Source organism: Nomascus leucogenys, chromosome 4 (genome assembly GCF_006542625.1).
Source record: "Nomascus leucogenys isolate Asia chromosome 4, Asia_NLE_v1, whole genome shotgun sequence".
NCBI classification, from domain to species: Eukaryota; Metazoa; Chordata; class Mammalia; order Primates; family Hylobatidae; genus Nomascus; species Nomascus leucogenys.
The window spans coordinates 102,776,453-102,792,881 of record NC_044384.1 but is presented as its reverse complement, the minus strand read 5'-3'; the positions used below and the strand labels follow the sequence as shown (position 1 = coordinate 102,792,881).

The following is a 16,429-nucleotide window of genomic DNA, read 5'->3' as shown; positions in this document are numbered from 1 at the left end:
CTTCCTTCACCTCTTCTTGAAGCAACGAGAACTTTAAATGGAAGAAAATCTCCCACATTTATCAGAAATAATTTTCCTATTATGCTGGAGAAACTGAAGGCAGTTTCCATTCTCAAAGGCAATCTGTTTTTGTTTTGGGGGCTTTTTATTTCAGATGGGGTCTCACTCTGTCGCCCAGGCGGGGGTGCAGTGGTGCGATCACAGCTCATCACAGCCTTGATCCCCTGGGCTCAAGTGATCCTCCCATCTCAGTCTCCCAAGTAGCTGGGACTACAGGCATGTGCCACCATGCCCAGCTAATTTTTGTATTTTTTGTAGAGACAGGGTTTTGCCATGTTGCCCAAGCTGATCTCAAACTCCTGGGCTCAAGTGATCCTCCTGCCTTGGCCTATTAAAGTGCTGGGATTATAGGCATGAGCCACTGCGCCCGGCCAGCAATCTGCTAATATGTAGCATACTCTTTCACCTGGAAATATTTTGTGTGGAAAATTTATTGCAAGGAATTTATTCTAGGGAAATACTCAGAGGTATAAAAAGAATACCCTCAGGCATTTATAAGGTACCAAAATTTTGGGGAAAAAAAACAAAAGCTGCCAAATAGGAGATAAATTATAAACTCCATAAATGGAGTCACATGGCCAAGAAATCACATTGTAACATGAGAAGAGATTATTAAGTAAAAAAAAAAAAAAAAAAAGCTACAAAACAGGATACACAATATGATCTAGCTTCTTTGGGGTAAGATTACAAGTGATTAAGAAAATGTTTTATATTTTCCAGGTATTAAGATGGGACTTTTGTTAGAACTGCACAGCAATTTTCACTAGTACAGTTTAGTAATGAAAGGGAAGATGAGCCTGGGCAGCATAGCAAGACCCTGTTTCTACAAAAACAAATAAAAAATAAAAGTTAGCCAGATATGGTGGTGTGTGCCTGTAGTCCTAGGTAGTCAGGAGGCTGAGTTGGGACAATAACTTGAGCCAAGGAGTTCAAGGCTGCAGTGAGCTATGATCTTGCCACTGTACTCCACCCTGGGTGACAGAGTGAGACCCTATCTCTAGAAAAAAAAAAAAAAGTGAATTATGTGGTAACCAATAAATAATTAGGCAGACAGACAAATACATAAATAGCCTACCAAACAAGGTAGTAAACAAGGAGGAAGATTCAGGACCTGGGAGACCAGCGGGCCAGTCCAAGAGAGATGAAATGCGTTTCTAGGATGGCACAGGGTGCAGTGGATCTGGTAAGCAGTTAGTCCACAAGGCAGTAGAGGACTCCAAAAGCGACGTTTCCAAGAAAAACAGAACAAGGCCAGGTGCTGTAGCTCACGCCTGTAATTCCAGCACTTTGGGAGGCCAAGGAAGGCGGGTCACAAGGTAGGAGATCAAGACCATCATGGCCAACATGGTGAAACCCCGTCTCTACTAACAATACAAAAATTAGCTGGGTATGGTGGTGCATGCCTGTAATCCCAGCTACTCAGCAGCTGAGGCATGAGAGTCGCTTGAACCTGGGAGGCAAAGGTTGCAGTAAGCCAAGATTGTGCCACTGTACTCCAGCCTGGCAACACAGCAAAACTCCATCTCAAAAAAACAAAACTAAACTAAAACAAAAACAGAAAAAAACAACACACACTAGAACAACAGAAAATAACTCCTTAGGCAGTGTGTAGCAAACCAAACAGAAAGGTACACTACAGAGCATTTAGGGTACAGAATGACAGAGACAGTGATTCAAAGACAAACAAAACAAAAGATTTAACATAATTATTAACCCAATCCCAAGGGAAACAAGAAGTTACACAAGGAATGGAATGCACATCATACTTCGTACTTACTTAAGAGCAAAAATATATATAAAGTTGTAATCATGAAAATGGTGAACTGGATTAAACCACAAAGGGTGATAAAATCATACGGATGGGCAGAGCAGAAGGAGGGGATAGGGAGAGTAAGAACTAAAATATAAAATAATCTACCACAAATAGGTAGCTAAAAATATAAAAATGTATAAAATATAATAGTAATGGCCAGGCGCGGTGGCTCATGCCTGTAATCCCAGCACTTTCAGAGGCCAAGGCGGGCAGATCACCTGAGGTCGGGAGTTCGAGACCAGCCTGACCAACATGGAGAAACCCCGTCTCTACTAAAAATACAAAATTAGCCAGGCGTGGTGGCACATGCCTGTAATCCCAGCTACTAGGGAGGCTGAGGCAGGAGAATCGCTTGAACCTGGGAGGTGCAGGTTGCAGTGAGCCGAGATCGTGCCATTGCACTCCAGCCTGGGCAACAAAAGTAAAACTCCGTCTCAAACAAAAAATAATAATAATAATAAAAATAAATAAAATAAAATATAATAGTAAATGTATATTATGTAGATAGGTGGAAACAGCATAAACAACTGAAAAAATTGAAAGTAGTTGCCTCTGGAGAATGAAGGAAAGAGATAAATATCACTTTGTTACTTTGTCATGAGCTTCTCAGTAACAAATGAAGTGCCTGTATCAGGGCCTGTAATCCCAGGTACGCAGGAGGCTGAGATGGGAGGATCACTTGAGCCCAGGAGTTCAAGACCAGCCTGGGTAAAATAGCGAGACCCCATCTCAAAACCATTTTTTTTAAACAAATACAAAAAACTTTTAAAGTTTCTCCTTATAGAGAGTAGCAGGAGAATCAGGGTGAGGCTGCACAATGAGAGGGCTCCACAGACCCAAGCTGAAGAACCTGCCTCACTGCACACCCTGGGTATCCAAACTTTCTTTTCAGAATCAAAGCGGCACAACTGTACCTGTCAGCATTCCTCCTAATTCCTGCAAAAGCCTAAACTGCTACAGGCTGCAGGTGGACTCCAAGAACAAAGTACAGAGGCAGTAAATGGGAAAAGGACAGAGATCTGAGGAGGATCTACAAAAGTAGCATATGACAAAGTCCATTCAAAGCCATTCCCACAGCTCCCTACATGAGCTAAAAGGATGACCAGGTCCTGAGAGGTCAAGCGCATTCCTCCTGAACAACTTGTCTAGTCTTCCTTCCACTAGAATGGCCAACCCAGTTCCATGTAGCACAACCTACAGACCCCTGCCTGGCAGCTCCAGAAAGCAGAAAGCTCAAATCTGGCACAGCAAAAACCAGGACATGCACAAATATGGACTAAGGAAGCCCATTCAACTCTTCAAAGACTTGGGTTTATACAAGACATTCTCACCACAACTTCAGGACCCAGCACATTGCCCACCCCTAGGCAGGTGCTCAATAACGTCTAATGACCAAGAGGCAGGTAAGCCTACCTTCCTTCTGTAAGGGTAGAGGACTCTAAGTGGACCTGAAGCCTAGAACCTCCATCAGACACTGCTCAGACTCCACCCTGGGCACTAGAGATGTAAGGAGGAGGAGCTTAAAGAATAAAGAACAAGGCCAGCTTCCATGGCTCACGCCTGTAATCCCAGCACTTTGGGAGGCCAAGGAGGGCGGATCACGAAGTCAGGAGTTCAAGACCAGCCTGGCCAATATGGTGAAACCCCATCTCTACTAAAAATACGAAAATTAGTCGGGCATGGTGGCAGACGCTTATAGTTCCAGCTACTTGGGAGGCTGAGGCAGGGAGAATCGCTTGAACCCAGGAGGCGGAGGTTGCAGTGAGCCAAGATCGCACCACTGCACTCCAGTCTGAGTGGCAGAACAAGACTCCATCTCAAAAAAAAAAAAAAAAAAAAGAAGGGTAGCACCACCTCACTCAAGGACAGTTGGGCAGGCACTGCCTCAAGATCTTTCTAAGCCAGATGCGGTGGCTCATGCCTGTAATCCCAGCACTTTGGGAGGCTGAGGTGGGCAGATCACAAAGTCAGGAGTTTGAGACCAGCCTGGCCAACATGGTGAAACCCCATTTCTACTAAAAACACAAAAATTAGCTGGGCATGGTGGCAGGTGCCTGTAATCCCAGCTACACGGGAGGCTGAGGCAGGAAAATCACTTGAACCCGGGAGGCAGTTTGCAGTGACCGAGATTGCACCACTGCACTCCAGCCTGGGCAGCCGAGCAAGACTCTGTCTCAAAATAAATAAATAAATAAATAATAAAAAGTTTAAAAAGATCTTCCTTCTGGCCGGGCGCGGTGGCTCACGCTTGTAATCCCAGCACTTTGGGAGGCCGAGGCGGGCAGATCACGAGGTCACGAGATCGAGACCACGATGAAACCCCGTCTCTACTAAAAATACAAAAAAATTAGCCAGGCGTGGTGGCGGGCGCCTGTAGTCCCAGCTACTCGGAGAGGCTGAGGCAGGAGAATGGCGTGAACCTGGGAGGCGGAGCTTGCAGTGAGCCGATATTCCGCCATGACGGCACTCCAGCCTGGGTGACAGAGCGAGACTCCGTCTCAAAAAAAAAAAAAAAAAAAAAAAGATCTTCCTTCTGCACCCAAGTCCTACAGGAATCCTGGGAACAACTTCTCCAAGGCTGAGTCCATCACTTACCATCACTCCCTTTTTATCTGGATGACAACTACTTAGTTTCTGTATATTTAATCAAGGTATAAATTTAGAGACTATAATAGAGTGTTCATATGAAAGTTATATTTTAGGGCCAGGCGTGGTGGTTCACGCCTGTAATCCCAGCACTTTGGGAGACTGAGGCGGGTGGAACATGAGGTCAGGAGATTGAGACCATCCTGGTTACCACGGTGAAACCCTTTCTCTACTAAAAATACAAAAAATTAGCCAGGCGCGGTGGCGGGCGCCTGTAGTCCCAGCTGCTCAGGAGGCTGAGGCAGAAGAATGGCATGAACCCAGGAGGCGGAGCTTGCAGTGAGCCAAGATCACACCACTGCACTCCAGCCTGGGCAACGGAGCAAGACTCCATCTCAAAAAAAAAAAGAAAGTTATATTTTAGGCCAGGCGCAGTGGCTCAGGCCTGTAATCCCAGCACTTTGGGAGGCTGAGGTGGGCGGATCGCTTGAGGTCAGGAGTTTGAGACCCGCCTGACCAACATGGAGAAACTCTGTCTCTAGTAAATATACAAAATTAGCCAGGCATGGTGGTGCATGCCTATAATCCCACCTACTCAGGAAGCTGAGGCAGGAGAATCACTTGAACCAAGGAGATGGTTCAAGAGGTTGCGGTGAGCCAAGATTGTGCCATTGCACTCCAAACTGGGCAACAAGAGTGAAACTCTGTCTCAAAAAAAAAAAAAGTTATATTTTAGGAAGCAAAGGAAAAGATCTCAACGAGGTCTTTAAGACCTGTGTTAATGAAGTTATTTTTTATTATTATTATTAATATTATTATTATTTTGAGACAGAGTTTTACTCTTTTTGCCCAGGCTGGAGTGCAATTAGCCAGACATGATGGCACACGCCTGTAATCTCAGCTACTCAGGAAGCTGAAGCAGGAGAATCGCTTGAGCCTGGAAAGCAGAGGTTGCAGTGAGCCAAGTTCATGCCACTGTAGTCAAGCCTGGGTGACAGAGTGAGACCGTGTCTCAAAATATATATATATAATAATAATAATAATAACTCCAAACCAATCTAATGTCCCTGTCTAGGGGAACTGGAGACTGATAGCTTCTCTCAGTGTTTCTAGGACTGGCTGACTTTTCCTTCAGACTTCATTCACATGCACTTCTGACATGGATCCCTATCAAACTGACTGATCCAGATGCAGGTGTACATTTTCTTTTTTCTTTTTCTTTCTTTGAGACAGAGTTTCGCTCTTGTTGCCCAGGCTGGAGTGCAATGGTGCAGTCTCAGCTCACTGCAGTGTGGGCGAAGGATTACCTAGGTGCCAAGGCAAGAGACTGAAGGCAGAAACTGTTTCAGTATAATAAAGAAAATAGTTAGAATAGTTATAATACAAATTAGATATAGAGATGATCATGGACATTATCAATCATTAGTATAAACATTATTAATCATTAGCTTTTAATATTACTCTTTGTTGTATTACCAATACAAATAAGAAATAACCGGCAGGTATAGGGTCAGGTGCTGAAGGGACATTGTGAGAAGTGACCAAGAAGGCAAGAGGTGAGCCCTCTGTCACGCCCGCATAAGGGCCGCTTGAGGGCTCCTTGGTCAAGCAGTAATGCCAGTGCCTGGGAAGGCACCCGTTACTTAGCAGACCATGAAAGGGAGTCTCCTTTCCTTGGAGGAGTCAGGGAACACTCTACTCCACCAGCTTCTTGTGGAAGGCTGGATATTATCCAGGCCTGCCCACAGTTATCTGGAGGCCTAAACCCCTCCCTGTGATGCTGTGCTTCAGTGGTCACGCTCCTTGTCCACTTTCATGTTCCTCCCATACTCCTGGTTCCTCTTTGATCTCGCTCTGTCACCCAGGCTGGAGTAAAGTGGTGCGATCTCGGCTCACTGCAAGCTCCGCCTCCTGGGTTCAGGGGCCATTCTCCTGCCTCAGCCTCCCAAGTAGCTGGGACTACAGGCGGCCGCCACCACGCCCAGCTAATTTTTTGTATCTTTTTTAGTACAGACGTGGTTTCACCATGTTAGCCAGGATGATCTCGATCTCCTGACCTTGTGATCCACCTGCCTCAGCCTCCCAAAGTGCTGGGATCACAGGCGTGAGCCACTGCGCCCAGCCGCCCCCTTGTCTTGTATTCAATAAATATCAGTGCACCCAGCCATGCAAGGCCACTACCAGTCTCCACGTCTTGGTAGTGGTCCCCCTGGCCCAGCTGTTTTCTCTTTATCTCTTTGTCTTGTGTCTTTACTTCTTATGTTCTCTCGTCTCCGCACATGGGGAAAACATCCACTAATCCCCATAGGGCTGGACCCTACACTGCAACCTCCCCCTCTTGGGATCAAGCAATTCTCGTGCCTCAGCCTCCCAAGTAGCTGGGACTACAGGCGCATGCCACCGTGCCCAACTAATTTTTGTATTTTTAGTAGAGATGGGGTTTCACCATGTTGGCCAGGGTGGTCTCGAACTCCTGAACTCAGGCAATCCACCCACCTTGGCCTCCCAAAGTGCTGGGATTATAGGCGTAAGCCACCATGACTGGCCTTTTTTGTTTTTCAGGCAGGGTCTCACTCTGTCACCCAGGTTGGAGTGCAGTCGTGCAATCTTGGCTCACTGCAAACTCTACCTCCTGGTAGTGATCCTCCCACCTCAATCTCCTGAGTGGCTGGGACTACAGATGTACATGCGCCACCATGCCCCTCTAATTTTTGCATTTACTGTAGAGATGACACGCTCTACATGTTGCCCAGGCTCGTCTTAAACTCCTGACCTCAAGTGATCCACCTGCCTTGGCCCCCAAAGTGCTAGGATTAGAGGCGTGAGCCACCGCGCCTAGCTCAGATGTACATTTTCTTCCATTTCACATCTCAATTATTACTCACTAGTTCTCTGTCGTCTAAATTCCATCTTCCAAAAGAGAGAACCATTTTATTAGCTTTAGTCGTCTGTATAAAACAGTAGCTAGAACTGTTAAAGACTCCAAAGCAGATGACAACAGGGGGGCACAAAGTGGCATGGTGAAGGAGCAGCAACTGTGAGCTAGCTGTCCAGCAGAACCACACAGTTAACCTACTCTCCTTGCGGGTAACAAATCAACCCTGTGAATGTGTTCTAAGAGGAATGCCCAGCACCATATACCAACCTCTCTAAAAAGAGTCTTCCGGAAACAGTCAAAGGTCCCAGAGTACATGGGAGGCTGTCCAGGCAAACTCGGTGGCTGTGTCTGCAGTCGGACCTGAAACCGGAAGTTAAAATGCAGTCACCTACCAGAATCAGAACTGCCTGTCAGCAGCAATGGCCCAACTGTCTGCCAAACTGAACAGGGAAGGCTGTACCTATTTACATGTCTTTAGCATTCACTTAACCTGCTGGATTCAAACTTCTCTTTCATTTCATTAGTACTTCATTCCTTTCATTGGCAAATAATATCCCATCGTATGAATAAATCACATTTTGTATGCCTGCCTATACATCAGTTGATAGATATTTGTGTTTTTCCTTTTTGATTATTATGAATAATGCTGCTATAAACATTTGTGTACAAGTTTTTTGTGTGGATATATGTTTTCAGTTCTCTTCGGTATTGTATTGGTCAGAATTCTCCAGAGAAACAGAACCAACAGGAGATATATATCAAGAGATTTATTATAAGCAATTGGCTCATACAATTATAAAGGTTAATTGGCTCATACAATTATAAAGGTTGAGAAGTCCCAAGATCTGTAGTCGGCAAGTTTGAGACCCAAAAAGAACCAATGATTCAGTTCAAGTCTGAAGGCAGGAAAAAACTAATGTCCCACCTCAAGTATTCAGGCAGGAGTTCCCTCTTACTTGCAGGGAAGTGTCAGTCAGCCTTTTGATCTATTTAGGCCTTCAACTGGATGAGGTCCACTCACATTAGGGAGGACAATTAGCTTTAATCAGTCTACAAATTCAAATGTTAATATCCAAAACCACCCTCACAAGCACACTCAGGATAATGTGTGACCAAATATCTAGGTACTCTGTGGCCTAGTTAAGGTGACACATAAAATTAACCATCACAGGTATTTATCCACTAGCATAATTTCTTTCTTTTTTTTTTTTTTTTTTTTGAGACAGAGTCTCGCTCTATCGCCCAGGCTGGAGTGCAGCGGCGCAATCTCGGCTCACTACAAGCTCCGCCTCCCGGGCTCACGCCATTCTCCTGCCTCAGCCTCTCCTAGTAGCTGGGACTACAGGCGCCTGCCACCACGGCCGGCTAATTTTTTGTATTTTTAGTAGAGACGGGGTTTCACCGTGGTCTCGATCTCCTGACCTCGTGATCCGCCCGCCTCGGCCTCCCAAAGTGCTGGGATTACAAGCGTGAGCCACCGCGCCCGGCCATAATTTCTAACTTATATGTTAACTCTGTTTAAACCTTTTGGGCCGGGCGCTGTGGCTCACGCTTGTAATCCCAGCACTTTGGGAGGCCGAGGCGGGCGGATCACGAGGTCAGGAGATCGAGACCACGGTGAAACCCCATCTCTACTAAAAATACAAAAAATTAGCCGGGCATGGTGGGGGCGCCTGTAGTCCCAGCTACTCAGAGAGGCTGAGGCAGGAGAATGGCGTGAACCCGGGAGGCGGAGCTTGCAGTGAGCCGAGATCGCGCCACTGCACTCCAGCCTGGGCACAGAGCGAGACTCCGTCTCAAAAAAAAAAAAAACCTTTTGAGGAACTGCCAGACTGTTTTCCAAAGTGGCTGCACCACTTTATATTCCCATAAGCAGTCTAGGAGGGTCCCAATTTCTCCATATCTTTGATACTTATTATCTTTATATATATATATATATATATATATATTTTTTTTTTTTTTTTTTTGAGACAAGGTTTCACTCTGTCACTCAGGCTGGAGTGCGGTGATGTGGTCAATAGCTCACTACAACCTTGACCTCCTGGGCTCATGCAATCCTCCCACCTCAGCCCTCCAAGTAGCTGGGACTATGGGTGCACACCTCAACGCCCGGCTAATTTTTATTGTTTTTGTGGAGAGAGAATCTCAGTATATTGCTCTATAGCTATTTTTTTTTTTTTTTTTTTGAGACGGAGTCTCGCTCTTTCACCCAGGCTGGAGTGCAGTGGCGCGATCTCGGCTCACTGCAATCTCCGCCTCCCGGGTTCACGCCATTCTCCTGCCTCAGCCTCTCCGAGTAGCTGGGACTACAGGCGCCCACCACCACGCCCGGCTAATTTTTTGTATTTTTAGTAGAGACGGGGTTTCACCGTGGTCTCAATCTCCTGACCTCGCGATCCACCCGCCTCAGCCTCCCAAAGTGCTGGGATTACAAGCGTGAGCCACCGCGCCCGGCCTTTTTTTTTTTTAAGCTATCATAGTGGGTATGAGGTGGTATGCCATTGTGATTTTGATTTGCATTTCCATGATGGATAATGACATTGAACAACTTCTCACAGGCTTATTAGCCCATCTTATTCAGAGAAATGCCTATTTAGGTCCATGACTGGGTGTGGTGTCTCACATCTGTAATCCCGCACTTTGGGAGGCAGAGGTGGAAGGATCACTTGAGGCCAGGAGTTCAAGATTACAGAAAGCTATGATGGTGCCACTACACTTCAGCTTGGGTAACAGAGCAAGACCTGGTCTCTTTTTATTTATTTTTTTGAGACAGGGTCTCACTCTGTCGCCCATGCTGGAGTGCAGTGGTATGATCTTGGCTCACTTTCACTTCCGCCTCCCAGGCTCAGGTGATCCTCCTACCTCAGCCTCCCAAGTAGCTGGGACCTCAGGTGCATGCCATGCTCGGCTAATTTTGTTTTTTTCGTAGAGATGGGGTTTCACCATGTTGCCCAGGCTGATCTGGAACTCCTGGACTCATATAATCTGCCTGCCTCAGCCTCCCAAAGTGCTACAATTATAGATGTGAGCCACCATGGCCAGCCAAGACCCAGTCTCTTTAAAAAAGAAAAAAAAAAAAAAAAAGGAGGCCAGGCGCGGTGGCTCACACCTGTAATCCTAGCATTTTGGGAGGCTGAGGTGGGTCAATAACCTGAGGTCAGGAGTTCAAGACCAGCATGGCCAACATGGTGAAACCCCATCTCTACTAAAAATACAAAAATTAGCCAGGCGTGGTGGCACTCTCCTGTAATCCCAGCTACTTGGGAGGCTGAGGCAGGAGAATCGCCTGAACCTGGGAGGCAGAGGTTGTGGTGAGCCAAGATCGCGCCTTTGCACTTCAGCCTGGGCAACAGACTGAGACTCCTTCTCAAAAAAAAAATAAAATAAAAAGGAGATTCTCTCTCTCTCTCTCTCTCGACAGGGTCTTACACTGTCACCCAGGCTGGAGTCTTTGCCCATTTTTAATTGGATTATTTGTCTTGCCCTGTCGCCCAGGCTGGAGTGCAGTGGCACAATCTCAGCTCACTGCAAGCTCCGCCTCCCGGGTTCACGCCATTCTCCTGCCTCAGCCTCCCGAGTAGCTGGGACTACAGGCACCCGCCACCATGCCCGGCTAATTTTTTGTATTTTTAGTAGAGACGGGGTTTCACCTTGTTAGCCAGGATGGTCTCAATCTCCTGACCTCGTGATCCGCCCGCCTTGGCCTCCCAAAGTGCTGGGATTACAGGCGTGAGCCACCACGCCCAGCCTTTTTTTTTTTTTTTGAGGCGAGTCTTGCTCTGTCACCCAGGCTGGAGTGCAGTGGCTCAATCTCAGTTCACCACAGGCCTCCTGGGTTCAAGCGATTCTCCTGTCTCAACCTCCCTCGTAGCTGGGATTACAGGTGCGTGCCACCACACCCAGCTAACTTTTGCTTTTTTTTTTTTTTTTTTAGTAGAGACAGGGTTTCACTGTGTTGGCCAGACTGGTCTCGAACTTCTGACCTCAGGTGATCCACCCGCCTCGGCCTCCTAAAGTGCCGGGATTACAGGCATAAGCCACCGGCCCAGCCCTGATAAATGTTTATTGTTGTTTTAAGCCATTAAGTTTTGAAGTAAGTTGGTTTTGTTTTTTGGGTTTTTTTGAGACAAGGTCTTGCTCTGTCACCTAAGCTGGCATGCAGTGGCACCATCTTGGCTAACTGCAGCTTTGAACTGCTGGGCTCAAGTGATCCTCCTGCCTCATTGGAGGAAACTGTTAAACCACAATAGATAACTGATATATCCAGTTACTTCTGCAGTCTTTTTTCTGAATTTTATTTTGTTTTGTTTTGTTTTGAGTCAGAGTTTTACTCGTTGCCCAGACTGGAGAGCAATGGCATGATCTTGGCTCACCACAACCTCTGCCTCCCAAGTTCAAGTGATTCTCCTGCCTCAGCCTCTCAAGTAGCTGGGATTACAGGCATGTGCCACCACTCCCGGCTAATTTTGTATTTGTGTATTTATTTTTATTTATTTATTTTTTTGAGATGTAGTTTCACTATTGTTGCCCAGGCTGGACAGCAATGGTGTGATCTGGGCTCACCTCAACCTCTGCCTCCCGGGTTCAAGCGATTCTCCTGCCTCAGCCTCCCAAGTAGCTGGGATTACAGGCATGCACCACCACACCCAGCTAATTTTGTATTTTTAGTAGAGACGGGATTTCTCCACGTTGCTCAGGTTGGTCTTGAACGCCCAATCTTCGGTGATCTGCCCGCCTCAACCTCCCAAAGTGCTGAGATTACAGGCGTGAGCCACCATGCCTGGCCTAATTTTGTATTTTTAGTAGAGACGGGGTTTCTCCATGTTGGTCACCTGCTCTCGAACTCCCGACCTCAGGTGATCTGCCCGCCTTGGACTCCCAAAGTGGAATTACAGGCGTGAGCCACCACGCCCAGCCCTTCCTGGATGTTTTTCCTGCTCACTGTTCTGCTTCCAAATCCTTCTCAAGGTTGCTGTTATACTAACCTTTCCAAAACATCATTTTTACCATGTTGTTTCTTTATTTCTTTAGAATCTCTTAGTCTTGTATTTGTCAGGTCCTTCTATATCATCATTTTTACCATTTTTAAAAATTTCTTTAGAATTTCTTATTCTTGTATTTGTCAGGGCCTTCCATATCAAACCAAGGAAGTCCCTCTCTGGGCAACAGAGGTGACATGTAAGTCTGAGGGGCTTATGGGACACAATAGAAATGCCCAGAGGCCACCATACCTTTACATCCAAAATCCCTCATATTGTCCTTCAGATCTCCCATAGTCAGGCATAACCTCCCCTAGCTAGTAGAGAGAGAGAAATGGATCAAAGCTTCTGACTAGACCGGGTACAGTGGCTCACGCCTATAATCCCAGCACTTCAGGAGGCCAAGGCAGGAGGATCACTTGAGGCCACAAGTTTGAGACCAGCCTGCCCAACATGGAGAAACCCCATCTCTACTAAAAATACAAAAATTAGCCAGGCATGGTGGCGGGCACCTGTAATCCCAGCTACTCAGGAGGCTGAGGCAAAAGAATTGCTTGAACTCGGGAGATGGAAGTTGCCATGAGCCAAGGTCCTGCCACTGTACTCCAGCCTGGGTGACAGAGGGAGAGTCTTGTCTCAAAAAAAAAAAAAAAAAAAAATTCTGACTAATACCTTTTTGTGATTTTTTTGTTCTTTTGAGACAGTGTCTCATTCTGTTGCCCAGACTGGAGTGCAAAGGCTCACTGCAGCCTCAAACTCCTAGGTTCAACTGATCCTCCAGCCTCACCCTCCCGAGTAGCTGGGATTACAGGTGTGCACCACCATGCCCAGCTAATTTTTGTATTTTTATAGACATGAGGTCTTGCCATGTTGCTAAGGCTGCCTTTTTGTGATTTTATATACACTTCATACCTCATACCTGTCTCAACAGGACATCAGCCATCCAAACCAGCAAGAACATTAAAGTCCTTTGCAGGTGGTTTTGTGTTTTTTCTTTTTTTTCTTTTTTTTTTTTTTTTGGGAAGGAGTCTCACTCTGTCACCCAGGCTGGAGTGCAACAGCACAATCTCAGCTCACTGCAACCTTCACCCTGTGGGTTCAAAGGATTCTCCTGCCTCAGCCTCCCAATTAGCTGGGATTATAGGCACCTGCCACCACACCCAGCTAATTTTTTTTAGAGATGGGATTAATTTTTTAGAGATGGGATTTCACCATGTTGGCCAGGCTGGTCTCGAACTCCTGACCTCAGGTGATCCACCTGCCTCAGCCTCCCAAAGTGCTGGGATTAACAGGCATGAGCCCACCCTGCCTGGCCTAGGTTGTCTTATTTTATAATATGATCCCTACTTGTAAGCCACACTCACCTTCACTCCTGCCTTCCCCACATCAGACTGTCTGGGTCTCCCTACTCCTTCAGTCTGAACTCACCCAGCACTTGAATGCCTGTTCTAACGCACCACCTTCCATAGAGCCTTTTCATGCCCTACTCTGAAGCATTGCAGCTTTTGCCTTGTCAGGACACACAGACCACAGCTCAGTTACACTATCTTGGACTTCTTTTTTTTCTTCTTCTCCTTTTTTTTTTTTTAACCTTGGACCTCTGAAAGTACCTTAAGGTCAGACTTTGATTGGAGCCCACCCAGCTCACTAAGGCCAAAAACACAGCACTCAGCAATTTGTGGTTTTGGTTTAAGCTAAAAAGAGGCTTTCTGGTTGCTAAATATGCCAGTGACCATTTCAGTTATTTGCACTTCAGTGCAGAGGTCATCCAGTCCTTCTTGGGAGTGACATCAAGGACAAAGGTGATACGGAGGTAGGAGCAATATTTGTGTGTGTGTGTATATATATATATATATATATATATATATTTTTTTTTTTTTTTTTAAGGGCGGCCCTAGAGGCCTATAACTAATAAGATATCTGCCTATACGGACCAAGAGCAGGAAGAAAGGCCAGACAATTGTCCCTCAGTAGACAGTGCCACTTGAAATGACCACAGTCTGGGAAGCACTAACACACGGCATTTACCACCAGCTAAATTAACATTTGATTTCATGTTGCACAATGACCTAGCCAGTCCAGCTACTTTAACCCTGGTCTTCCTATAGAATGACCCCAGTATGAGCTCTACTTCAGGGCAGCTCCTCTCTTGGATGAAAGGCAGCAAAGAGCTTGCTGCCCAAGCTGGCCAGGAGGAAGTGCCCACAAAACTATTTCGCTGTGGAGGAAATCTGACCCAACATCCTAACAAACCCCCTCACATGGGCTTCCAATCTTTTAAAACTCATGTCTGCTCCCCACAGGCCCACCCTGGCAATGACTTGTCAATTTCCTTCAAGTCTATGTCCAGAAATAAAGTGAGAAAGCTGGATGCAGCTTCGAGTGCTAAGCCATGAGGGATGGACTTTGGTCCCCCAGCAAAGCATTAATGAAGGTGTCGCAAGGGGAATAGTTGAGATATGATATGAGGAAGACCAGAGAACAATCCCTGATGAATGTCCTCCCTCCCAAGCCTCAGTCTGACCATAGCTTCCTCATCTGGGAGTTGTGAGAATGAGGCTGGCCTTGTGCAAAGCTGATCACCTTGCTTTCCGTGGAAGGGGCTCGGTCACTGAGGTCATCATTGCTTCTCACAGGGATGCCTCTGCCCAGGAGGCTGAGCAGGCCACCATTGGGTATCTCCCCAGGCTGGGAAAGGTGCGAAAGAGATGGGTACTCTTGCCCCAGGGGAATGTATCAAAGGACACCTCCAGAACAACCGTACCGCTCTGTCTTTAGTTGTCTTCCTGGGGCGGGCTTTACAGGGGACCTGTTTCAACCTTAATGATAATATTAGTGTTGGCTGAAACCAGAATTATGGAGAGACGTTTATTCTTTCCCATACCTAAAGAAGTGGCGCAGGGTCAGGAGAGACTGCGGGACAGGGAACTTTACATCAGAGCTCTTGACAGGCAGTTAGAGGATGCTCACTTTGCGCCGCCGCCTGGCTCTTTGGGGCTCAAGGTACAGCTTCTTGCCCACCCCTGAAAGAGAGATTCCCTAGACTTCTCACGGAAGCTCGCACAGGCCCCTCTTCTGCCCAGCGGCCGCGCCTCGCGGGGGACCATGCTTTCCGCGCCCCGCCCGGGCCTCCTCCCCAAAGCCTGCGACCCAGCCTCCCGCACCTTGACCGTGTCCAGAGGGTGACCCACGAACACCAGGCACACGCCGCCAAAGCCGCCGGCCAGCAGGTTCTTGAGCGGGCTGATGGGTTTCGGCTGGTCGGCCATGGTCAGTCCGTCTGTCACTCAGTCTGTCAGTTCTCGGGCCGTCCTGGCTTCTCAGCCCTAGCTGCAGTGCCGGCGCCGCCGACCTTTCACCCACTTTCGGGTGGGCGGGGCAAGAGCCCGGGGCAGGTCGGGAGGAGGGCCCAGTTGGCACGGTAGGGCTTCCGCCCGTGGCTGCTTCCGGCCTCGGCCCCGCTTCGATGGGCGTGGCAGAGAGCAAAGCCGCATGGGCGGGGTTTGGGAGTGTCGGCCAGCGGGGCCTATTCCTCCAGAAAGCCTTCCCAGACTTCAATGTTTCCTCTGAGCTCCCATTCATCCACTCACTCCAGAGAGATCAGTTGCGCCCTGCCATATGCCAGGCGTCCTTCTAGGTGCTGGAGGCACCCCTGGTAGTACAACACACAGGTCCCTGTCCTCCTGGAATTTACAGACCATAACAAAGATAAATAACTGAAAAATGCATAGTGTATCAAGTAGTAATAAGTACTACGGAGAAAAATCCAGGAAGAGAGTTAGAGGGTGTGTGGGACAAGTGATTTGCAATTTTAATTAGTTGAATAAGGGAGGGTTTAACTGAAAAGGTGACAGGATTCAAGACCTGAGAAGATGAGAGAGGGAGTTCTGTTCATTCATAACAGGGTCAAGGGTGAGGAACCTTCCACCCAGAAGAAAAAGAAAATGCAAAAGCCTTGAGATGGTCTGTGCCTGACATGTTTGAGAAACCACGGGAAGAGGGAGAGTAGTAGCTGATGAGGCGACAGAGGCTTTGGAGGGAGTAGAAGACAGGTTTGGGCCTGGTGTTATGGCTCATGCATGTAATCCCAGCTCTTTGGGAGGCCAAGGCAAG

The 16,429-nt window shown here is 47.2% G+C and overlaps 1 protein-coding gene across 1 annotated transcript in view; it reads right to left on the bottom strand.

Annotated features, from left to right (window-relative positions):
- The window catches only part of SLC25A20 (solute carrier family 25 member 20), a 44,098-nt gene extending 28,314 nt beyond the window's left edge, over positions 1-15,784 (bottom strand). The window contains exons 1-2 of the mRNA XM_003257027.4: positions 15,481-15,784; positions 7,605-7,697 (exon numbers count right to left, since the gene is read on the bottom strand). Coding sequence (XP_003257075.1) covers positions 7,605-7,697; positions 15,481-15,585 — 198 coding nt within the window. The 5' untranslated portion in view covers positions 15,586-15,784. The remainder of the gene's footprint in view (positions 1-7,604; positions 7,698-15,480) is intronic.
- Positions 15,785-16,429: the final 645 nt, after the last annotated feature.